The sequence below is a fragment of the Ictidomys tridecemlineatus genome, chromosome 15 (assembly GCF_052094955.1).
Source record: "Ictidomys tridecemlineatus isolate mIctTri1 chromosome 15, mIctTri1.hap1, whole genome shotgun sequence".
NCBI lineage: Eukaryota > Metazoa > Chordata > Mammalia > Rodentia > Sciuridae > Ictidomys > Ictidomys tridecemlineatus.
Genome location: NC_135491.1, coordinates 45,582,128 through 45,607,369, shown reverse-complemented (window position 1 = coordinate 45,607,369; position 25,242 = coordinate 45,582,128). Strand labels below are relative to the sequence as shown.

General features: G+C 38.7%; 1 protein-coding gene across 5 annotated transcripts in view; it reads right to left on the bottom strand.

Moving 5' to 3' along the window:
- Window positions 1-200: 200 nt before the first annotated feature.
- Utp4 (UTP4 small subunit processome component) overlaps window positions 201-25,242 on the bottom strand; it is a 30,054-nt gene continuing 5,012 nt past the window's right edge. For 3 of the 5 annotated variants that reach the window (XM_013366518.4, XM_021721694.3, XM_005318363.3), the window contains 15 exons: window positions 25,037-25,228; window positions 23,963-24,047; window positions 21,796-21,885; window positions 17,861-18,072; window positions 15,749-15,920; window positions 15,553-15,644; window positions 13,727-13,823; window positions 12,564-12,628; window positions 10,755-10,877; window positions 10,144-10,300; window positions 8,892-8,998; window positions 6,321-6,416; window positions 3,165-3,350; window positions 1,058-1,168; window positions 201-408 (listed from right to left, as the gene is read on the bottom strand). In XM_013366518.4, the coding sequence (XP_013221972.1) occupies window positions 292-408; window positions 1,058-1,168; window positions 3,165-3,350; window positions 6,321-6,416; window positions 8,892-8,998; window positions 10,144-10,300; window positions 10,755-10,877; window positions 12,564-12,628; window positions 13,727-13,823; window positions 15,553-15,644; window positions 15,749-15,920; window positions 17,861-18,072; window positions 21,796-21,885; window positions 23,963-24,047; window positions 25,037-25,228 (1,902 nt within the window). In that variant the 3' untranslated portion in view covers window positions 201-291. The remainder of the gene's footprint in view (window positions 409-1,057; window positions 1,169-3,164; window positions 3,351-6,320; window positions 6,417-8,891; window positions 8,999-10,143; window positions 10,301-10,754; window positions 10,878-12,563; window positions 12,629-13,726; window positions 13,824-15,552; window positions 15,645-15,748; window positions 15,921-17,860; window positions 18,073-21,795; window positions 21,886-23,962; window positions 24,048-25,036; window positions 25,229-25,242) is intronic. The other 2 variants (XM_040279326.2, XM_040279325.2) reach the window with 2 other exon arrangements.

The following is a 25,242-nucleotide window of genomic DNA, read 5'->3' as shown; positions in this document are numbered from 1 at the left end:
AAGATTCAGGCACATGGTAGGAAATAGAGGGACAGATCACCTTTTTTTTCTGAGATCTAAAGAACAAACAGGAAACTGGAAAAACTAGATGAGTTGTGGCTACTCAGAACATTATCCCCATTGCAGGAAACCTCCACTCACTTTTATCCAGTGAAGGGAAATTACTGTCCATTGTTTTAGAAGATAACATTAATAATGACTTGTTCTAAAGAATAACTTTGTTTTATTATCATGATTTGTGAAAAGAAACAGGGTAGACAGTTCAAGGAAGGACACAGACAGTGCCCTGTTCTAGGTTCCAAATTTCTTCTTTTTGATGGGTGGTGGGAGCTGAGCGATGATGTCATCCAGGGGCCGTTCTACTGCCACAAGTGTCCTTTCATCCAAAAGATCCATGAAGAGTAAGGGCTGCAGAGAGATGACAGTAAGGCCACCAGGAGTTATAATCAAGGGCCAGTTCTGAATAGAATAGAACTAAAAAGTTAGCCTCATTCAAAGCTCGATGAAATCAAGTCTAACAATTTTTCCTGCACTCAAAACAGGAAGTTGTGAGCTTTTAAATGAATCCATCCATTAAAAAAATCTGACTGTGGAAAAACTCTTGAGTTGGCTCAAGTAGCTGTAGCATCATAAGCTCAATGGATATGTTTAATATACAGTGAAAAGACTTGCCATAAAAAGAGGAAATCACAACTAATTCAGTGACTTCCATTTGCTTAAAATTCATGTCAGGAACATTCTCTAACAGGAAGTCAAGTTGAAAAACCAGCTTTCACCCTTAAAAGACCCCCATCGGAGCACCAACATCATTTGAGATAAGTATTGAACACCTGCCTCTAACTTAAGAACAATGAAAAAGAAATGCTTCTAACTTACTGAGGCAAGAACAATGGAATCCAGACACAGGGACAGAGGACCTCAAATGGTCATTTGTCCCTCCCAAACCAGGATTTCTACATATAAAGTGAAGGTGTTCTTGTCTTCTTATTGTGGAGCTTATTACATTTTGATAATACCAGGAGGAGTCAGCCATGCAACATACAACAAGATATTTTACCTTATATATTTTAGAAATTTTAAAGGCGTGGGCTGTGCGCCTCCGGAAGACATCTGATTCATTTGTGGGAGGAAGTGGATTGTAGAGTAAGGTCTTGTCATTTGGAAGAGGCTAAAAAGACAAAGGACACTATTTAAAACATTAATTTTATTTTTTATTTATTTATTTTGAAATCGGGGACACCCAACCACTGAGCCAACATCCCCAGCTCTATTTTGTATTTTTATTTAGAGACAGAGTCTCACTGAGTTGCTTAGCCTCACCGTTGCTAAGGCTGGCTTTGAACTTGTGATCCCCCTCTCTCAGCCTCTCAAGCCACTGGGATTACACACATGCACCACTATGCCTACCTAAAATGTTACTTTTATTGAACTTGCACAGACCAAAGGATTGTAGTGGTTTTTCAGGCCAACACCATCTTCCAATTACCATGTTGATTATTCACTACTTCTGTATTTTACCTCTATTTTCCTTACTTTAGAAAGACAGTTGTGGAACTGTTCCAGTCATACCTCAGAGGAGGCAAGAGAGCACTTGGTACTCCACCAGATCAAAGGACCCAGCTAAGGCTTTTGGCTAATCTCACCAGAAACACTTTGTCAGAATGGAATAAATCAGCATGTGCAGAAACTCAGCCCACACAGGATTTGTACTTTCTAGACTCTTCCCCAACAAGATCACAGACTGGCTAACTGACTGAAGTTCTCTCCAGGTAAAACCCCAACACAAACCACTCCCAGTGATGTCACTGACACCTCAAGAGATGGCCTCTGGCCTCTGGCGAAACAAATGATACTGCCATCTCTGACTTCTTGGGAAATAACTGTTCCCAGTTTGAGGAAGTGATGGACTTATCACCAAGGCTTGAGAAAAAGCCATCTGGACCAAGTTACAGGGAAGCATGCGAGTAGGAGGGACCCTTCCTGTATCACTCATCTTGCAGAAGGCACTTGTCAGCCAGCTCTGCTTCCCACACCCAGAGGACACAGGGCCCACGAGATGAATTTCAGTGACACATCCCTATGCACACCTCCTTTAGAACCATCTGCTTGTTTCCCCATGCTCCTTCCACCCCCACCTTCATAGATACACCAAAACAGCCAATGTTGGTTGTAATCTAAGCCCAAAGAGCAGTGCTGGCATGGCCATAACCCATAATGCTCCTAGGAAAGAAAGTCTCTGCCCAGTAAAGACATGTATATTTGGGGGCTAAGGTTGTGCCTTAGCGATAGAGCCCTTGCCTGACATGTGCGAGGCCCTGGGTTTGATCCTAAGCACCACATAAAAATAAATAAAATAAAATAAAGATTGTGGGCTGGGGCTGTGGCTTTGCAGTAAGTAGAGGACATGCAAGGCCTAGCACATGCAAGGCCCTGGTTCAATCCTCAGCACCACATTATTGTGTCCAACTACAACTAATAAATAAATAAAGATTGTGTCCATCTACAACTAAAAAAATTTTATAAAGGGCTGGGGCTGTAACTCAGTGGCGGAGCACTTGCCTAGCATATGTGAGGCAATGGGTTCGATCCTCAGCACCACATAAAAATAAATAAAATAAAGGTATAAAAAATTAAAAAAAAAAAGACATGTATATTTGGGGTAAATCAAACAGCAGCTTGCAAAGAATCATAGTCACAAAGGAAGGACTTTTTTCTGACTGAACTTTTCTCAAGACTTTAAGACCAACTCCTCCCTGCTACAGGATCTTTAGCCAAGGGATACAGTGGTCAAAACAATTAATTTAATGAAACCATGTTATTCAGCCACCCTAGGATTTTGAGTTGAAATAAGTTCGTCAAATCAATGATGTTCCCTGATGAGAGTAATCTTGTGAATACTAACCCAATCACTTTTCTACTTAAGTTTGTGTGCTTATTGGCAAAGCAGAGAAATAATCACATCAACAAACACCAGCATACAAAGGGTAACCCCTTCCCTGAAAGCCTCCCAACAGTGGAAATGCAAATGAGGAAATATATCAAAAGCTGCTTTCCACCAAAGAATAAAATAGGACACTTAATTCTGATTCTTTCTCTCATTAGTCTCTATGAATTTGAAGATTCCTAAGTGAAAAACATTCAGGGGGGGATAGTACAGAACTCACCAACGACTTATCAATGATGCAGAACATGTAGGCATCATGGAGGAGGATGTGCATTGGTCTCTTGGGATGAAAACTGATGTGTGTGATGGGAGTATCTCTTTGAAGCCAAAGATGGTGAAACCCCTGTTTCTGGATATTCCGGCTCCACTCTGTGTACTGTTTTTCTGGGATACTGTACTCAAATACCTGATGAAAGTAAAGATTCAGAGGGAATGTAGCTCCGTATCCACAAAAATCCAAAAGGGCCATAACCTTTATGGGTCTTAACCCTGATTCCTGAACAGAAAATATCTAAACAATATTTGACTATACCATATTTAGTCTTATGCTTTCCTACCACTTGTTTTTAAATGTAAAGGTAAACTACAGAATAAGAGAAAAGAAATTATCCTGCAATCTCCCCCCCACACTTTTTTTTTTGATATGGGGGATTTAAACCAAGGGTGCTGTACTACTTGTGCCACCAAGCCACATACCCAGACCTTTCATTTTTTTAGGGTACTAGGGACTGAATTCAGGGGCACTTGACCACGGAGCCACATCCCCAGCCCTATTTTGTATTTTATTTAGAGACAGGGTCTGAGTTGCTTAGCACCTTGCTTTGCTGAGGGTGGCTTTGAACTCTCAATCCTCCTGTATCAGCCTCCTAAACTGCTGGGATTACAGGCATGTGCTACCACACCTAACTATTTTTTGAGACAGGGTCTCACTAAGTTGCTTAGGATCTCCTAAGTTGCTGACGCTGGCTTTGAACTTGCAATCCTCTTGCTTCAGTCTTCTGAGTTGCTAGCATTATAGGCGTGTGTCTCGGTACCCAGCTACCCTGCAATCTTTTTTTTTGCCTAAGTGAAAGAAGTTTTATTGATAAGCAGGTAGAACAGTCACAAAAATACAACATGCAACACACACACAAGAACTGGAAAGTTGCCAGACAGCCCCCGTTCTCCTTCCTGATCTTCTATTTTCTCTACATTGACTCTCTCGGCCTACTGCTGGTTCCTGCTCCAGTTCAGATTTGCCTTGGAGCCAGTGAACTCCTATATCCAAGGAGTTCAGAGCCAACTACTATTTGACCAGAATTTGTCTTTTTGTCCAATTCTTGGGCAAGAGTCTGATTAGCCAAGCTCCTCTGCCTTTGTGACCTGTGGCTGCCTCTGATCTTGTTGGTGAGTGGCAGTGGGGGCAACCCTTCGATCTTGATATCTCTCTTCCTGAAGACAAGAACAGCCTTCAATTTGTTTTTTTTTTTTCCTTCTTCTTTTTTTTTTTTTTTTTTTTAGAGGTAGTAGGGGACTGAACCCAGGGGCTTCCTACTACTGAGCATCCCCAATCCTTTTTAATTTTTTATTTATGAGAGAGAATCTGCCTAAATTGATGATGCTGGTCTCAAATCTTGAATCTCCTGCCTCCGCCTCCCTAGGTGCTTGGATTACAGGCATGTGTCACCACACTCAGCTGGACTTCAGTTTCTTGCTCACATCTTTTCAGAGACTTTTCATGCATATAATAATATTGTTCTGTACCATACTTTTTTAATTTACCCTTATACTGTGGAGACTGGCACCTATGGATACTTACACAGATCATTACCCCCTTTTTTCCATGTTTTTAACAAATGTAATATTTGTACTTATTTATGGACTACAGTGTTGTAATTCAGTACATATAAAAAATATATAATAATCAAATCATAGTAATTAGCATTTCCATTTCCTTGAACACCATTACTATGTGTTGGGATTCTCTATGCTCTTCTAATTGTTTTGAAATACAAAACTTAACTGTTAATTGTGCCCCTTTGAAGAACACAATCAACAGTAATAATCCACTCACTTTATGGATTAATCATGATTTACTTATCTCATCTGCTTAAATGGACATTAGGTTGCTTATAATCTTTGGCTATTCCAAAAAAGGCTGCAATTTATTCTTTGTCTTTTTTGCACAACTGAACACATAAAGGAAGAATGCTCAGAAGTGGAACTTCTGAGTAAAAGTCTATATGGACTTAAAAATTCTGAAGAAACTGCCAAAATGTCCTCCAAAGGGGTACACTAATTTATGCAATGCATCAGAGGGTTCCTTCACTCATAACACTTTGTATTTTATTAACTCTATAATCCTTGCTAATCAAACAGGTACAAAAAAAATTCCCACCAGTTTTAATAACTGAAAAAACTTAAGGGAACAATGGATAGTAAAAGATGTCAGGTGGACAAAAGCAAGGCTGTACCTTCACTAAACTTCAGCCTTCAGTCAAGGACTCAGTGAGAGACTTCAGTTTTTGGACATAGTGTATGTGTCTGAGTGTAAAAACTGCTCATCACATACTAAGTAGCATTTGCCTAAAGGTCTACTCAAATATGCTCCCTAGATCATGTTTAATCTTTCTAAGGTCAGGGGGATATATGATGATGTTTCTTATCATCTCCACTTTACAGATGAGACAGAATATTGATGATACCTGATTTTCTCACCTGCACAAGTAAAAATGGATTATACATTCTTTAATCACTTTGAATTCTCAAAATCTTGTCATCCCATATTCAGCTTAGGACCTGAGCCCTTATTATCTATTAGTCTAAAATTAATACTGAGTGGAATGAGCACATCAAAATTCCTCCACCCAGGCTGGAATTGTGGCTCAGTGGTAGAGTGCTGTCTTGCATGTGCAAGGCACTGGGTTCAATTCTCAGCACCATATATAAATAAATGAATAAAATAAAGATCCTTCAGCATCTTAAAAAAAAAAAAAAATTCCTCCATCCTCCTGTTTCTGTGCTCTAGAATCTGTTTCACCATGCAAACTGTGCCCACCAAAACAATAGGTACAGGGCTGGGGATGTGGCTCAGGTAGTAGCATGCTCGCCTGGCATGCGTGTGGCCCGGGTTCGATCCTCAGCACCACATACAAACAAAGAGGTTGTGTCCGCTGAAAACTAAATAATAAATATTTAAAAAAACAAAACAAAACAAAAAAAAACCCAATAGGTACTGGTAGCCTAAGATGAGTCCAGGTCACGCACAGAGGATTCTCTTCACACAGGACAAATAACTGTATGCTGTGCCTTCTGAGAAAAGATCCTTCAACCATTACCTCAGCTTCCAGGTTACTATCTAGTAGAATAGAATTAGAAGCACTGAATTTTCTCTTACCTGCTGGTCAGAATGAGCGATGACAAGGTTGTTAGTAATGGGTGCAATGGCCAGAGCAGTCACTGGAAAATTATAAGCAGGCACTGTGCAGTGAAGCTGGGAAAAAAATAACAGAAAGAAAGAACAACTCTTTAAGGTACCTTCCCTCAAGAATGACTAGATGGTGTAGGTCAGTTTTTTTTCGGTGTTTTTTTGTTTTCGTTTGTTCATTTACTTATTGGTACTAGGGATTGAACTCAGGGGCACTTAACCACAACCTCAGCCCTTCTTTTACATTTTATTTTACTAACAGGGTCTCACTGAATTGTTTAGGGCCTTGTTAAATTGATGAGACTGGCTTTGAATTCTCAATCCTCCTGCTTCAACTTCTCTAGCTGCTGGGATTATAGGTGTGCACCATGGTGCCTGGCTCATTTTTATTTTTTTGATGCTAGGATTAATCCCTTATACATGCAAAACAAGTGCTCAATCACTGAGCTACACCTCTAACCCCTGAGTAGGTTTTTTTTTTGTTTTTTTTTTTAACTGCTCCTTGGAACTCAAAAGAATTCTAAAAAGTTTCCATAAACTCCAGGCATTTCACTGTCAATAAACCTTTCATTTAAAAAAAAAATTTGGTACCAGGGATTAAACTCAGGCACTCGCTCACAGAGCCACGTCCCCGGCAGATTTTGTATTTTATTTAGAGACAGAGTCAACTGTGTTGCTTAGTGTCTTGCTTTTGCTGAGGCTGGCTTTGAACTCGTGATCCTCCTGTCTCAGCCTCCCAAGATGCTGGGATTACAGGTGTATGCTACTGCACCCAGCTTGACGACAACTTCTTTTTTTTTTTTTTTTTTTTTTGTGGTGTTGGGGATTGAACCCAGGGCCTTGTGCATGCGAGGCAAGACTCTACCAACTGAGCTATATCCACAGCCCCTTGACTTTCATTTTTAATGTATGTCTGATATTTAGAAAACTGATAGCATCTGCAGAAAATTCAAGAGGCAAGCTTTTCCAATCAGGTGTGGTGGTACACATATTTTATCCCAGCTACTAGAAAGGCTGAGATAGGAAGCTCTCAAGTTCCATGTCAGCCTTAGCAATTTAGAAAACTCTGTTTCAAAATAAAAATAAAAAGGTCTATGGATGTGGCTCAGTGATAGAATGCTTCAGGGTTCAATTCCCAGTACCACCAAAAAAAGAGTAAAGCTTTTCCCTCAGAGTAAATTTGTCTGAATGAATTCCTCATAAATATGCCTCTGAACAGGACACCTACAACTCTAGTCTCCACTGGGTTTAAAATAAATTAATGCCTAGGGAGGATATTTATGTACAATTGCAAAGTACACATGCACTAAAGAAGGTTCTTTTATTTTTGATGCTGGGGATGGAATCCAGGGCCTTTCACATATCAGGCAAGTGGTTTACCAATGAGCTACTCCCTAACCCATAAATACTCTTTGAAATGGCAAGCGAAGCTCAAAGGTAAATTTTTAGTACATGGCAGGAACATGTAATAAGGGTTAAGTTCTGTATGCAGTAATACACAAATCTATGAAATTGTATTTTGTTGTCTATAAACTCTAATGCTTACTGTAAATTTTGAATAGTTCTAATCTGATTTTTGTGAGGAAGATGAGGACTTGTAAGGCATAATTCGTGACTTAGTTTTTTGTTTTGTTCTGTTTTGTTTTTGGTACTGGGGATGAAATTCAGGGACACTCAATCTCTGAGCCACATCCCCAGCCCTTTTTTGTATTTTATTTAGAGACAGGGTCGCACTGAGTTGCTTAGCACCTTGCTTTTTGCTGAGTCTGGCTTTGAACTTGTGATCCTCCTGGCTCAGCCTCTGAGCTGTTGGGATTACAGGTATATGCCACCTCACCCGGCACGAATATCAGATTTTCAAATTTCTATGCATGAATAGTTTTGTCATTTCTAGTGACTGATTTTATTTATTTATTTATCTATTTATTTATTTATTTGATATTTACTTTTTAATTATCGGCAGACACAACATCTTTGTATGTGGTGCTGAGGATCAAACCTGGGCCGCACGGCATGCCAGGCGAGCGCGCTACCGCTTGAGCCACATCCCCAGCCCATAGTGACTGATTTTAATGTAACAGAGCATGGCTTCTGAATTTCAACAAAGTAAATCAAGAATCTAAAATAGGATAAATTTTTGGTTAGGAAAAAAGTCTAAGATGACTATTGTAGTGCATGCTTGCAATCCTAGCAATTTGGGAGGCTGAGGTAGGAAGATTACAAATTTGAGGCCAGCCTTGGAAATTTGGCAAGACTTGTTTCAAAAAATAAAAAAGGAGGCTGGAGTTGTGGCTCAGTGGTAAAGTGCTTGCCTAGCATGCTTGAGGCACTGAGTTCGATCCTCAGCACCACATAAATGTAAGAGAGATATTGTGTCCACTTAAATACATTTAAAAAATTAAAAAAGGATAGGGATATAGGGATACGATACAGTGCTTGCATAGCATGTGTGAAGACTTGGGTTCAATACTCAGTATTGCAAAAAAACAAAACAATAACAACAAAACTCCCAAGACTGCTGCTATGAAATCCTACACTCACCTTTAGATGCTTTACATTGTACACATGGACTCCAGCACTAGTTCCTGATGCTGCTAGCCAATTACCATCTGGACTGACTGCCAAAAGACACATGGCCTCCACTGTCCCTGTGAGGGCAAGAGAACAATTAAGTCTGTGAATTTACAATGTCCACAGCCAGCATTGCCCTGGAGATGATGACAGAAACCAACAAGACCAACAGAGTTTTAAATCACTGATAGGATAATCTATTGAGTTATTGCAAATTAGTCCTGAATTTTAACTTGTCTAGTTTTTAACTAGCCAATCCTCATGTAAAGAGAGCAGAGAAATAAAAATAAAGACATTACTTGCTCAGATCTGAGTAAGACAGTTTCTGTGCCAAAATATATGCTACATGAACCCCCTGCCGCAAACAATGAAAAAGCTTTATAACAAGACATAAACCAGCTGCTAAAGAATGGGTGGCAATAACAGAAAGCATGCTAAAAGTGTCAGTCTAATAAGTTTTATTATAAAAATCATAGGTACTTTATAAATACTACCAGTTTAATTTATCTGAACCCTACTGGTATGCTTCTGGAACAATTTATGAACAGAGAGAGTTAAAGTTCAAAGAGTTGACTTCCCAGGCTGATGGAGACTACATGATAATGAAGCAGGTAAAAGTGAAGGGATGGGAAAAGCCCATGAGAAGTATCCAATTATCAGTTTTAAGCTGCATGCTAAATTTAAGGCTACAACAGTTGACTCAGTAATAGTCATACTCACTCATGCATACTCACGCATGAAAAAATAGTCATAAACATAAAATGAACACAGGTAATGAAACTATAGACAAAAGGATATCTTCACTTTATACAAACAACTAATCAAAATGTAACATGTCCACAAAATCCCTACATTCAAACACATTGGAAAACACCAAAAAATTAAGGGTAGTTATTTCTGGGCGTTGGGATTAAAGATGATTTTAACTTTTTTCTTTCTCTGCTAACAAAACTCTTTAAGAAGCATGATGAAACTTCTCTGGCCCCAAATAAGGAAATCAAAAATCCAGCGAGAAAAGAGTAGGTGTGAAGAACATTTCAGATCTCATCCAGCATCTTCATCTGCCAGATACCCCCTCCTACTTTAAATTGCAAACATGTGAGTGAATGTATTTGCTGGGTGGGAAGAGCATGCAGGAACACCCAACACTGAGGTCTATGAGGAAAAAGTTATATTTGAAACTCTAACAACTCTCCCCCGTGGCTAGTTAACAAACTCCCACCTGACTGAGGCTGGAAAGTATGGAGGTGCTTGAAGCTTCCTTCCAACAGCTGAAAGATGTGGAGAGACCCTTGATTTGATGCCACAAAAAGCTTTTTTGAATCTTCAGAAAACATAATCTGAAGCGCAGAGCGAAGGAACGCAGGCATTTTGGAAACCTTTGGGAGAACCAACAGCAAATACCAGTGAGAAAGAAGGTAGAGCAACAGCCCAACAAAAATAATCACATCCAGGCTTAAAAATCACCAACATTTCCCATCTCGAAGCAAGCCAATCAACTAAGGGCCCAGAGCACTAGTATGCCTACTGTAACTGTGTGTCTCCCTTTTCATCATGACAGTAAATGCTCAATTTCCTGCAATGGAACAACTAAGCTATATGAAATTACTAAGCAGGAAAGCATAAACTTTATTGCTACCTTTAGCATTTTCCTACCCCTCTCAAAAATATAAATCAATTCAAAATGAAAATAAAAGACTACTTTGTAACAGCTGTCTCCAAATAGCTTTTCACTGAGCAAGTATTCTCATCTAATTCATTTTCACCTCAAACAGAAATCACACATCTAGGAAGTTTCTTCTTATGCAACCACATATTTCAAGTATCACTTACCCTTTTGAGGTTTATGTTGTCATGTTCATAATTCAGCCGATAGAGAAAAACCCGAGACACTGTGGAATAGGCTATCCAGCTTCCACATGGGGAGATACAGCTGCAAATAATGTTCTCAGGGCCCTGACAACAGTGGGAAGCAAGACTGAGAGTACAAAACTTAAGACAAGATTCAGTAACATAAATCCTCAGGCTTTTGCCCTCTGGATATTTCCACAAATGCCTACACATAATCCTCATAAACTGGTGTCACTCTTATTTCAGAAGCAGAGAATCTAACTGATGTGACTTTGATTTCCAAATCCAAGAACAAAGGTCTATCATACTGCACACTTACCTTGCTGCTTTCGGTAACTCAAAAGTAGCCTCACACTAAACCTCAACTTGAGAAACCTGAGTAGGGAAGCATTTAATGCAGAAAAGCTTGGAGGGATAGTACTGACTTTCTGTTTTGCCTGTTACACCCCAATTTTAAAATCTATAAGAACAAATGAAAAATATTTGGAGAAGAAAGAACAAAAGTACCATGTAACATTTACAGAATTTTTTAAAATTTTAAAATTTTATTTGTGCCATCTAGAAAACAAAGTGATGATTTCCTTCTTTCTTTTTTATCTTGCAGTAATGGGGTCTGAACCCAAGGGTACTCTATTATTGAGCTTTTTATATTTTCTGAGATAGAGTTTCACTAAGTTGGCCAGGCTGGTATTGAACTTGCAATCCTCTTGCCTTAGCCTCCCAAATAGTTGTAATGACAGGTATGTGTCACCATGCCTGACAATTTCTGTGTGTGTGTGTGTGTGTGTGTGTGTGTGTGTGTGTGAGAGAGAGAGAGAGAGAGAGAGAGAGAGAGAGAGAGAAAGAAAGAAAGATATGGAAGAAAGGCTACAAAACTAAGCAATAATTTCAGAAAAGGAGAATAAAGAGGTGGTATAAAATATAAACTACTGATATTGCTTGCTTTGTTTTTCTTTGGTTTGTTTTAGGGGTGCTAGGGATTGAACCCAGGACTTGGTGCATGCTGGGCAAGCACTCTTGTCACTGAGCTCTATCCCCACCCCTTAAATTCTTTATAATGAGACACTAACACAAATATTTGTGTCATTCAAGATTTTTTAAAAAGAAAGCCCGGGCTGGGGATGTGGCTCAAGCTGTAACGCACTCGCCTGGCATGCGTGCAGCCCGGGTTCGATCCTCAGCACCACATACAAGGAAAGATATTGTGTCCACCGATAACTAAAAAATTAAAAAAAAAAAAAAAAAAAAAAGAAGAAAGAAAGCCCTATTAATGTAAAAAGGATACATATAGGCCCAAAGGTGGAAATTTTTTCTGCATATATAAGAAGTTATTGGCAGTGCTGATCTCTAGGAGGGTATAGTGGGGGTGTGGTGAGGGGAGGATCATGTTTCATTGTACATCCTTTGTGCCATCTAGCTATTTTCATAACAATATCAAGAGAAGCAAAAATACACAAATTTTTAAAAAAATATATATATTTTTTAGTTGTTGATGGACCTAGTACCACAGTGGTTCATGTGGTGCTAGGAATCAAACTTAGTGCCTCACACATATGAGGCAAGCGCTCTACCACTGAGCTACAACTCCAGTACCCACAATTTCTTTTATACATTCATTTAATAAATACTGAATGTTCAACTTAACCTCACAAGAAATTCAGCTCCAGATTTCCTTCATTTAAATAAGTTTTATAATTTATGATGTTTTTGACATGAACCAAGTAACCCTCAAAATTCAGAATGGGAAAAACATTCTGGATTTTAGGGCCTAAATACACAGGGCCTCCTTACCTTTGTCTTGAGATGTAGTAAATGATCTGCATTTTTAGAGAGTGGAAGGGTATCACCATTCTTGCCTGAAATAAGAAAATTTGCTTTTTTCTTATCAAATGAAGATTATCTGTACAGTGTTTTCTCCTTAAAAAGTCATTTCTTGGTAGAATGGACTCTCCTAGTTGGAGGCACACAGCTTTATGGATATATGGAAAGAAAAGCAGTGACTACTTCTACCCTATGATACATCATCAAACATCTGAATCTCCATCCCCCAGTGGCATGCTGGTGGGTAGAAGAGGAGTCTGTGTGGCCTCAACTTGACTCCACTTTAAATAAAAGGACTCAAATACAGGACACAAAAAATTCTACTAGAATGTCACTCCAGCAAGATCCATGTGACCTTTGTTTCAATGCAGGACTGTCCCTATCCATTTTTTTTTTTTTTAAACTGTTGCTATCTCAATCAAGGTAGGACAAATTGCGACCCTACAATCCTTACCTAATGACAATGTCTACATAGAAATTGAAAGAGATGATCCAGTATCCTATTCAAGATTTTTTTTTTTTGTATCAGGGATTGAACCAGGGATACTTAACCATAAGCCACATCCCCAGCCCTTTGTGCTTTTTTTTTTTTTTTTGTAGTTGTAGCTGGACACAATACGTTTATTTTATTTATTTTGCTGAAGATCAAACCCAGGGCCTCACATGTGCTAGGCAAGCACTCTACCACTGAGCTACAGCCCCAACCCCTTATGTTTTACTTTGAGACAAGGTTTTGCTAAGTTGGTTAGGATCTCACTAAGTTGCTGAGGCTGGCATTAAACTTGCGATCTTTCTGCCTCAGCCTCTTGAATTGCTGGGATTACAGGTGTGCACTACCCACCCAGCTCTTACTCAATATAATTTGTGTTGCTTCTTGCAGGAGGGAAAACCGTAAGTTTCCATCAACACAGAAAAATTTACTCTTTCCATAAGCAGAACAACTATAATTCTGATTTTTAGTATTTTCTCTTTAGTTATCTTTCTTTATTCTTTTTTTTTTTTTTTTTTTTTGCAGAGTTGGGGATCAAACCAGTTTCCTCTGGCAAAATAGACAAGCACTATCTATCGCTAAGTCACACCTCCAGTTCTATGGTTTTCTTACAGGGGGGAAAAAAAAATTTCTTCCCTCTTACCTGTTGCCGCTGTGGATCCCAGTCGCCAAAGTTCCAAGTGATGAGCAAACTGGAAGAGGAGAAGCTGCTTCTTTTTTGAACAAGAAATGAGACATCGCTGTATTGAAGAATTAGAAAGTTATAAATAGGCCAGGGTAATTTGATGCCTCAGTACCAGGCACAGCAGCAACTTTTTAGCACATTTTGAAATCCACTGACTTGATAAACATTTTGTTAACTACTAACACAGGGCCTGTCCTAGGATTTGAGAACATGACAATGACTAAAAACTATTACTGCCCTCAAAAAGCTTCTGGTTTAAAGAAGCTTTAAACCAGACATGGTGGCACAACTCTGCAATCCCAGCTACTTAGGAGCTACATCGGGAGGATAGGAAGTTTGAGGCCAGCCATAGCATTTAGGGAGACCCTGTCTCAAAATAGAAAAAAGGCTGGGGATGTAGCACAGTAGTAGGACACCCCTAGGTTCAATCCCCCCAACACCACAATGATAAACAACTGCACTACAGTATGCTAAAAAGTTTAACATGCCTGAGCACAGCATGCAATGGAAAAAAGTAGAAAGCAAGGCAAGATGTTCTAAGTAGGCTGTACCTACTATATGAAATAGTTCAAAGGTCAAAGAGCATTCAAGGGAATAAAAACACACTTTTCAGAATGGTTAGACTGTTTGGGGTGGGGGTTGTACAAGTATGTGAAAGGAGAGGTGAGGAAAAGTGAAGGACCAGTCCAAGATCAAGACAGGTAAATATGCCACACTAAAGAATTAGGTCTCTCTGCTGTAGGCAGTAGGGACAACCAAATGCTTAGAAGCATGGAGCAATGAATAGAGTTGCTTTTTAAACAGATCAATGGAGAAGAGGCTAGAATGACCCAGATGGAAATGAAATGAGATCATTAAGGAAACTACTGTAAAGGAGTCCATATCAGAAAACGTACTAATCCAAACTAGAACAATGGCAGCACAGACAAAGAAACAGCTTGATTCAAGAGATAATAGCGGGGCTGGGGATGTGGCTCAAGTGGTAGTGGGCTCGACAGGCATGCATGCGGCCGGGGTTCGATCCTCAGCACCACATACAAAGATGTTGTGTCCGCCGAAAACTAAAAAAATAAATATTTTTTTTAAAAAGAGATAATAACAACTATGTCCACCTCATCAAATCATTAAATACATGTAGTTTTGTATATCAAATGTATCTCAAGAAAGATGTATATATGCATGTATGTGTGTATATGTAAATATACACACATATAATGACAATGAGGAGACTTAGTGAAGTTGCTGATGAATGGAATGTGGAAGCAGGTGTCGGGGACTACTGACTTATGAAGATGGCACTATTTACCTAGAAACTCTAGAAGCCTAGATTTTACTCCTTTCACCCAAAAATATAGAGTCCACCCTCAAAAACAAAATGAATTATCATAAACTACAATTATTTGGGAAAAAAAAATTATTTTCCCAGAAAGTGAACTAGAGTGATGCTATTGGTTTCAAAAAATGTCTTTGCAGGAGGCTTGCATAAGAAATAGAAGAATGAAGAAGGGGCTGGGGATGTGGCTCAAGCGGTAGCGCGCTCGTCTGCTATGTGTGCAGCCTGGGTTCGATCCTTAGCACCACATACAAAGATGCTGTGTCCGCCAAGAACTAAAAAATAAATATTAAAAAATTCTCTCTCTCTCTCTAAAAAAAAAAAAAAAAGAATGAAGAAGGTAGCTAAAGCAAAATCCCACAATTTACCCCACAAGTATGAGCTGTGTTCAGTCTTATAGGACATAGGGTCAGGAAGATGTGGGGCCAACAGAGGGTGGGATGATACTTACATGAGGAAATGTGATTTTTCGGAGAGCAGCATCATAATTCTTCACCTCCACCTTCTCCATGAGAGGACGAATAACCAGGTGGGTGTCAGTGCCTGGGCAAGGGGGAGGTAAGGAGATTACAGAATGAGAAGTTATGTATGAAAACAACCAGAGCTGAGCAGAGTAAAGCAGCAGCCTGACAGAGAACAAGACCCACCTCCAGATATCAGTGCGGTTGGGCTGTGGGCCACAGCACGCACGTCGTGTGTGTGGTGCTGGAATGGTTTGGTCCGCACCCATTGCTTCTCACTGCTATTGGAAGTCACAGAAACCAGCTGAAAATGGAATATTGTACCCTCGGCTGTGCCCACCACAAAACTGTCTTCTTGCTGAAAAATTAAATAATGAGGCAGGTACACGTGAACAAAACAGGGTCCAGATGGAAAAATATTCCATAAAATTTTTCTGTCTAGGCAGCTTAGAGAAAACTCATACCCAGAATTAGAAAGAAGGGAGGTTCCTGGGGGCTTTTTCCCTCTGGAAGCTAGCAATTCCACTAGAGGAGCAAGGTCATATGTAGGCGACAATGCGCCCCCTATTGGCTAAATTAACAATCAGCACTTCCAACTGATAAGTTTTACAGCCACACACTGCATGTTTCAATCAACAGGCTACACACAGGAAGGACAGTGCTCACATAAAAATTAAAAATAGAGCTAAAAATTTCATATAACCTAGTGGAATTATAGCCATCAAATGTTGTAGCATGAAACATTACATGTTCATGGTGATGCTGGTGTAAACTAATCTACTGCACTGCCAGTTGTGTAAAAGTACAGCACATATAATTAGGTACACTAGTTGTGCACTGTAAGAGGCTATACTTACTACTGGTTTGTGTAAGTATATTCTATTATGTTCACACAACACCAAAATCACCTAACAATGTATTTCTCAGAACATTTCCCTCTCATTAAGCAACACATAACTGTATATAAACTGGGTTCACTATAAGAGACAAATAAGTGAATAAACTAATCAAGAAATACAGTAGCCCTTTATAAGAAAATTTAAATCATAAACCACAAAAGAGATACCTGAACAAAGAAATCCATATCACGTTCTTTAATAGGAATGTTTAACATGATAAAGACATCATCATAAAGAAAATACAGAAGTTATATACGATGCAATAAATACACCAATTATACTATAAAAATAGACTTTCATTTAAAACTAGAAAAAGGTGTTTCTAAAATTCATGTAAAGAAATAAATAACAAAGACCCTCAAAACCCAAACCCATAACACAAACAAAAATCCTAAATAAGAATACTAACAAGGTTGCTGGGAATATAGCTCAATTGGTAGAGTGCTTGCCTTGCATGTAAAAGATACTGGGTTCAATCCCCAGCACCACCAAACAAACAAACAAAACAAACAAACAAAAAAACCCCCAAGAATAGTAATAAGGTTTTGTAACCAAAAAAATTGAAAATAGGGATTCATATAAATATACTTGTACATCAACATTCACAGCAGTATCATTCACAATAGCCAAAAGAAGGAAATAATGCAAATGACTGAAATAACCCAAATGAATAAACTGATATGGTGTGTGTATATATATATATATATATATATATATATATATATATATATATATATATATATATATACACACACACAGTGGAATTACTCAGCTTTAAAAATAAATAAAAGCTGAATAGTCCTTATTTGAAATGCTTGGGACCAAGTGTTTCAGATCTCAGAATTTTTATACTTTGGAATATTTGCATAGACTTTACTGGTTGGAATTCAAAATTCCCAAATGCTCCAGAAACCAAAACTTTTTGAGTGTTGCTCTTTATTAATGGCAGAGAGACACTAAGAATGGATAGAAAAGTGCCTTGAACTTGCAATCGTCCTGCCTCAGCCTCTGGAGTCCCTGGGATTAGAGGCATGCACCACCATGCCCAGCACTACACAGTTTTCTAATGCCCCAAAATAAACAGGAAGCATGAGAGCAGTTGTAGAAAAGGAAAACAGTACTTCTCAAGATTCTTCTAGGCTGCTTGTACCCATCTACAAGCAGACTAGATTAATTCGGAAAGAGGGGTGCCTAAAGAAAACCTTGTGCTATCTTTTAGAGAATATTTTCTAGCATTAGATACCATAGAAATGGTATGGGTTTTCAGGTGCATTTTCCCAATCTCATCTTCTTCTAGTACAACATCTAGATAATGCAAGAGTGTTTGGGGTGTGTCACTGACTCATACCACAGCCCTTCCATCTACACATTAATTACTCAAAACTGGGACCCTACTCACGTCTGCTACAGCAATGGACTGCACATCAGCATTTGAGATGAGATGGCTCTTGACAAGTGTCCCAGTAGCTGAGTCCCAGAACTGCACTTTCCCAGCAGAGTCCACACTTATGACTGTGCCATCGGACAAAAAGGCCACACCCCATACAATACACTTCCGCTTAGACACACCCATGTACTGCCTGTCCACGATCATCTTACGAACAGCGCTACCTGAAAAAGAAAAAAAGCACACCTTTGGATTTAACCCATTTCTCCTTCAGTTTTCAAAAACCACTTGTGGCAGGCATGATATAAGTTAGTTGCCTGAACCTAGTAAAGAGTAACCAAACTTGAAACTTCAAAATGATTACCTGAAGAGGAGAGGGGAGAGAGGAGGGAGAATGAGGGCAAGATAGAGAACACAAATCCCTTCTGGGGAGGTGAAATGGAAAGAGACACATGGGACATTCACTTCAATCTGGCCCACTGCACACACATATTACACTGTGCTCTTTCCTAAAACTCCACACATGGGAAAGGGAGAGAAGGCAATGTTGACAAAATTTGGGGAACTAGAAAGCAGACTAGATGGTAACTTACTTAGTAGAATCCTGAATCTAAGACCCAACTGAGTTTCTCAACTCAGCCATGGGAAAACCAAGAAGCCATCTAATTTCTACTATAGAATTCTCAGAAATTGAGAACTCTAGACATTCTAAACACAGAGGTGAAAGCAGATGCTCAAAGGAGCAATAGATTGAAAGTAAATTTAAGAAGCTGGTGGAATTCTGAGAAGCCAGGCAACTGCCCAAACTCCATCTCAGCAGAAGTCTGGAGAGTTACTTACTCTTTGAAGAGGGATATAGGGAACAACTAAAGGGGGAGTATTGTTTGAAAAAACAGCATTAATGAAAATTTCTAATTGAATGCCAAGTACACCAGTTTTCTTCTCCTCAGAATGCTTAACAGCCAAGCCTATACTCACTAGGCAGAAGGAAAACCACTTTTGGGGGAATTGCTCAGTGGTACATACAGCACATGTTCAGAAAGCACGAGGAAACAGAAAACGTAAAGAATGCTTGACAAATAATATCATCAATAGCCTTAGAAAGAGAAGAGTTCATTTGTAGTAAAAATAAAAGAGAATGTTACAAAAAAAGAATATTCAGGGCTGAAATGCAACCAGTGGTAGAGTGTCAACCTAATGCTGGGTGCAGTGGCATACGCTTGTAATCCCAGTGGCTTGGGAGGCCGAGACAGGAGAATCACGAGTTCAAAGCCAACCTCAGCAATAGCAAGATGCAAACAACTCAGTGAAAACCTGTCTCTAAATAAAATACAAAATAGGGCTGGGGATGTGGCTTAGTAGTCGAGTACCCCTGAGTTTAATCCCTGGCACCAAGAAAAAAAAAAAAAAAGAGAGAGTGAGGCAGCCTAATATGCACAAGGCCCTGGGTTCAATCCCAAGCACCATTTAAAAACTGTTTATTTTTTCATGAAACAAAAGAAATGGAAATAGCTAAACAAAAAATTCACTCAAGGGGCTGGAGAAGTGGCTTGCTTGGCATGTGAGGCCCTACGTCTAATCCCTATCATTGCCAAAAAAAAAAAAAAAATCACTAGAAGGATTAAAATATAAAGATGACACCAAATATGGTGGTATACACATGTAATCTCAGCAACGACGGAAGGGATATTTGCGGGGCCAAGACAGGAGGATCACAAGTTCTGTATCAGCCAACTTAGCAAGACTGTCTCAAAATTTAAAAAGGGCTGAGGATGTGATTCAGTGGTAGAACACTCCTGGGTTTGATCCCTAGTACACAAAAATAAATAGTAAAGATGACAAACTTATATTGAAGCATAATTATTAAATTTCAGGATAAAAGGACAAAGGGGGATGAGGATACAGCTCAGTGTTACTGTACCTGTTTAACATGCACAAAGCCCTGGATTCAATCTCCAGCATGGAAAAAAATAAATATAAAAAAATAAAGGAGATACCCTAAAAGTTCCCAGAAAACAAATAACCCAACCTCAAATGTTCGTATGTATAAAGGATCAGTTCTCAGAATGGCATATTTCCTAACGTGGAAACAGGGAATCCTCTCTAATGGAGAAGGAAAAGGAACAAAAAAAAATCTGTGTAAAATCAAGTTTCAGATCTCATGGTGGCTAAGACAGATGAGAATAAATCAAAAGGTCCAAGATAGATATAATCAAGAACTCAAAAGTAACTGGGAAGGTGGCAAATGCCTGCAATCCCAGCAACTCAAGAGGTTGAGACCATAAGTTCAAGGCCAGCCTTAGCAACTTAGCAAGACCATTTCAAAATTTTTTCTAAAAAAGGCTGGTAATGTAGTTCAGTGGTAAAGCACCCCTGAGTTCAATCCCCATACCCCCTACCCGCCCCCCTCCAAAAAAAATTAAAAAAAATTTAGCTGAAAAGAAAAATCCCAGCTGTGTTGGATCTTAAATTTCCCCATCTGAAACTTTTTTGCTTTTTTTGTACTGGGGATTGAATCCAGTACATGTGCTAGGTAAGCACTGTCCCAGTAAGTTGCACTCCCAGTCCACAACTGAAAGAATTCAAGGATAAACTCTTAATGCCAGAGAGGAAGAATATTATGCAAAAAAAAGTCTACAGGAAAGGAAAGGTAGTTTACTATGTGAGTAGAATCTATACAGTCAAAATTACGGGACACATTGACTGAATACTAATCTCAACAAAGTTACATCATAAGCATGTGGGGAGATAAGGAGAAAATGTGGGTATCTAAAAGGGTGGAAAAAGAGGGCTCAGTTGTAGAAGTCAGTAAATAATGGTTAAAACTCCAAAAACCAAAATATAGCATTGTAAGCATGTTACATACAGCATAAACACCAAAAGAATCAGCCAAGAGTCTCAGTGGTTGCCTCTGAGGAATGAGAGAAAGGACTTAGGGGGTCTCCTGCTTTTTTGTAGTAAGTCTTGAATATTTTGACTACACGCTCATATAACTGTTAAAAAATGTTTATTGAACTTAAGCATTGAGGAAAAAGAAAAAGGAAACATGTTTTGCTTCCATATCTTGGGAGTATAGATGTGCCCATGTAACAAGGTAAAGTCAATGTCATCACTAAGATTCTATTAGCCAGGGGCTGGAGATGTGGCTCAAGCGGTAGCGCGCTCGCCTGGCATGCGTGCGGCCCGGGTTCGATCCTCAGCACCACATACCATCAAAGAAGTTGTGTCCGCCGAGAACTAAAAAATAAATATTAAAAATTCTCTCTCTCTCTCTCTTTCTCTCTCTCCTCTCTCACTCTCTCTTTAAAAAAAAAAAAAAGATTCTATTAGCCAATTTTTCAGGCCAAGAACAAAAAAATCCTGGATCTTTACCTTTCTGATCTCATGTCTCACCAACTATGCAACCAAGACCTTACATTCCATTTTTACCAAAGACTGGGATATATAAATAGGCATTCTACTGATCATTTATACTAAATGTAGAATTCATTACGGATGAATTTTACTGTGAATTCTTATGATGAAAAAAATAATGCATTCCGCTAAGCAGCAAAGCAATAATAAACCAAGAAAAGAGTGAAATGCCTGGTAGATATCTCACTTTGCTTGTTTATTTTTTGTTTTTGGGGGGGTTGCTTTTCTTTTTTTTGGTGATGGGGATTGAACTCAGGGGCACTTTACCCCTGATCTACATGCCCAGTCCTTAGTTTTTATTTTGAAACGAGGTCTTGCTAAGTTGCTGAGGCTGTCCTTAGACTTTTGATCCTCCTGCCACAGCCTCCCAAGTCACTGGGATTACCACCGTGCCAGGTGCCATCTCAGGTTAATGAGAAGTTAAGCCATCAAGGTCACTGAAAGCATGACAAAGAGTTACGCTTTGGGAAACTCAGACATGTGAACCTGACAAACAAAACCCACATCCCAAATGAACTGAGAAAAACAATCACCTGATTTGACATCAAATACACTAATGTAGTCTATGGAGCCAGCTGCAATGTGGGTAGCAGAGGGATGCCAGCTGAGACTCAGGATGCGACCTTGGGATTCGTACAATAAAAAAGAAAGTGACATACACATAAATACACAGCAAAAGATAACAGTGATCTTTAGGGCTAGTGTTCTACAGTCATCACTCTCCCATCTATCACACTCCCAACAGACAACAGATGAGAAAATGCCTGGGATTCACAATGAAGTATTTGATACTTTAATAATAGATAATGAATGATGAAGTGTAAATTAATACAATCTATTGAGGTAGTAATAAACTAACAAAATTTAGCAGTGCTTATTTTGGGGGCCCACTAACTGTACTACAAATTGACCAAAAAGAAATACTTGCATAAATGCTCAAAAATATGTCTATGTCACATGCTGCATAATGCCATTTTGATCAACAGACCGCATATAGAATGGTAGTCCTATAAGATTATATTGCCGGCTGAGAGTGTAGCTCAGTGGTAGAGTGCTTGCCTAGCACGCATGAGGCAGTGGGTTCAATCTTTAGCACCACATAAAATAAATAAATAAAATAAAGGTATTATGTCCATCTACAACTAAAAATAATATTTTCTAGTGACATCAGAGCCATCTTAGTTTATGTAAAGCACATACCATAATGTTCATGACATTATCTAATGATGCATTTCTCCAAATGTAACCCCCATCCCCATTGCTAATCAACACATGACTATATAAAAATTTTCATTGCAGCACTGGTTGTAAAAAAAATAAAAATAAATAAGTAAAAATATCCATCAGGGAGGGCTGGGGATGTGGCTCAAGCGGTAGCGCGCTCGCCTAGCATGCGTGCGGCCCGGGTTCGATCCTCAGCAGCACCACATACCAACAAAGATGTTGTGTCCGCCAAGAACTAAGAAAAAATAAATAAATGTTAAAATTCTCTCTCTCTCTCTGTCCCCCTCTCTCTCTCACTAAAAAAAAATAAATAAATAAATAAATAAAAAAAATAAAAATATCCATCAATGGGGCTGGGGATGTGGCTCAAGCGGTAGCGCGCTCGCCTGGCATGCGTGCGGCCTGGGTTCGATCCTCAGCACCACATACCAACAAAGATGTTGTGTCTGCCGAGAACTAAAAAATAAATATTAAAAATTCTCTCTCTCTCTCTCCCTCTCCTCTCTTACTCTCTTTAAAAAAATATATATATATATCCATCAATGGGATTTGGTTAAATAAACTATGGAACACTGTAAAATAAAAAGCCATGCACACTAACATCGCTGACACAGAAGGATGTCTGTGATTTATTAAGTGAAGAAAAACAAGTGCAAAAACTCTTCTATGTGCACTTATTTAAATGAATACATTTAAAAAAGTCTAGATGATTAGTTTAAAAAATGTTGCCTTCAGAGTGGAATGAGATGCTCATTTTCTATTTCATATTAGGCTAAATGTGTATTATTTCTTAAGAGCATGTATTACCTTGATATTTAAAAAAGAACACTTAACAGATACTAAAAACAAAATAAACATCTGATTAGCAGAGGATAAATATCACTAATGGACACAGATTACATAGAAAATTACTATTCTCTAGAAGAGGATAAGCAACTACACCCTACTGCTGGTTTTTATAAACAAAGTTTCACCAGGGGCAGCCGTGCTCATTCATTTAAGTATTAACTACAGGCTGCTCTTAAGCTATAGTGACAGAGTTGACAGACAGCGAATAGCCACCAAGGCCAAAACATTTACTACCTAGTCCTTTACAAAAACTGCTTCCTGATCTCTGCTCTTCAGGTCAGTGCTGATCCAATTCAACTAGGATTGAGAACCACAACTCATAATAATAAAATTTTAGTTTCAAGACTTTACGCATATTTGGTAAAACTGCACAAAAATAAGTGATAGCTAAAAAATTGATTTCCACAGAAGTGTTAGTTTTCCCGTTTTGGATTTTTTGATTTTCTATATCATTACTTCATTATGCTACACAACAGGATGGTTTCTAGTATATTCTCTGTACTGAGATAAAATTAGCATATAGCTAAAATATTACCTGCAGCCGTGGGAAAATATCCCATCCCCAGTGGCACAGAAACATAACTTCTTGTTAAGGCTATTCACTGTCCCACCAAAAACAACCCTTACTTTTCTGCCGATCAAAATTTCTTTCAAACTGGATGTTGTCTGGGGTGATTTGAAATAATTTCACAGATCCATCTTCACAGCCAACCTATTAGGAAAAAGAGGTAGAAAACAGAGAGAAAATAAACAATTTTATAGACCACACACACCCACCCATAAATACATAGATACCTAAAACTATAACTTTCCCTGAAAGAAAAAAAAGACTGTGAAAGAAAAATATATTAGTATCTAAAAACTGACAGTGAATTCCTGACAGTCTTCATATCCTAGCCAGAAAGCCAGGTGATATTAAGTGTTCTAATCAATGGCCCAATTCCTGCATTTGACATACAACACAAGTAGAATTTTACAGCATATCTCTTAGACATTAGCCTAAATAAAAGACCTACTAACCTTACAATCTAAATGGAGGCATTTTAAGATAATATACAAACTAATGCAAATTTTAAAAAACCATAGACACCACAGAAAATTAAACCCCTGCAAACACCTGTTCTAATAGCAATTATGCTCAAAATTTTTGAGAAACACAATTGAAATATAGTCACACAGGTTAACTTGCTGAAAAACCTCCCAAAACTTTTTTAATATTTATTTTTTAGTTTTAGGTAGACACAATATCTTTATTTTACATTTATGTGGTGCTTAGGATCGAACCCAGTGCTCATGCATGCTAGGTGAGCACTCTACCACTGAGCCACAACCCCAGCCCCCTACTATGCTGTACTCTAAACCAAAATTTTCATAAAACACAGCACACCAAAACAAAAACTAGTCTCTACATCCTGTTCAAAATGATCATAGCTTGGGAAATACTGAAAAGACTTAGCCCTCTTATTTAATTACCAATGAAATGAGGTCCAAACTAGCAGCAAAAAGAAGGCAAGATGACAATGGAATTTTCACCCTTAATATTAAATAACAATACTGGAATTGGTATTACTGGGACCCAGCTAAGACTCTAGTTACTATGTACCATAACATAATTTTACTCTCCTTCTGAACATTGGGAGGAAAGTTAAGAATAGGAACAAAAGAAATCTCAGTTTGAATTACTAATAGTTGCTTACTGACCAAAAGTTGAGAGCCACTGGGGCTGGCAGTCATACTCCAAATAGGTCCTCCAAAGGCATCCAAGGCATACTTGACATTTAATGCCTGTAAGTCATACTCAAGGATTTCTCCATTGAGTCCAGCACTAAAAAGTCGCTGTCCTTCTGCCCAACACAGAGCTTCTGTAGCTCGAGACTCATGACCTGGGAAAAACTACACAAACACCA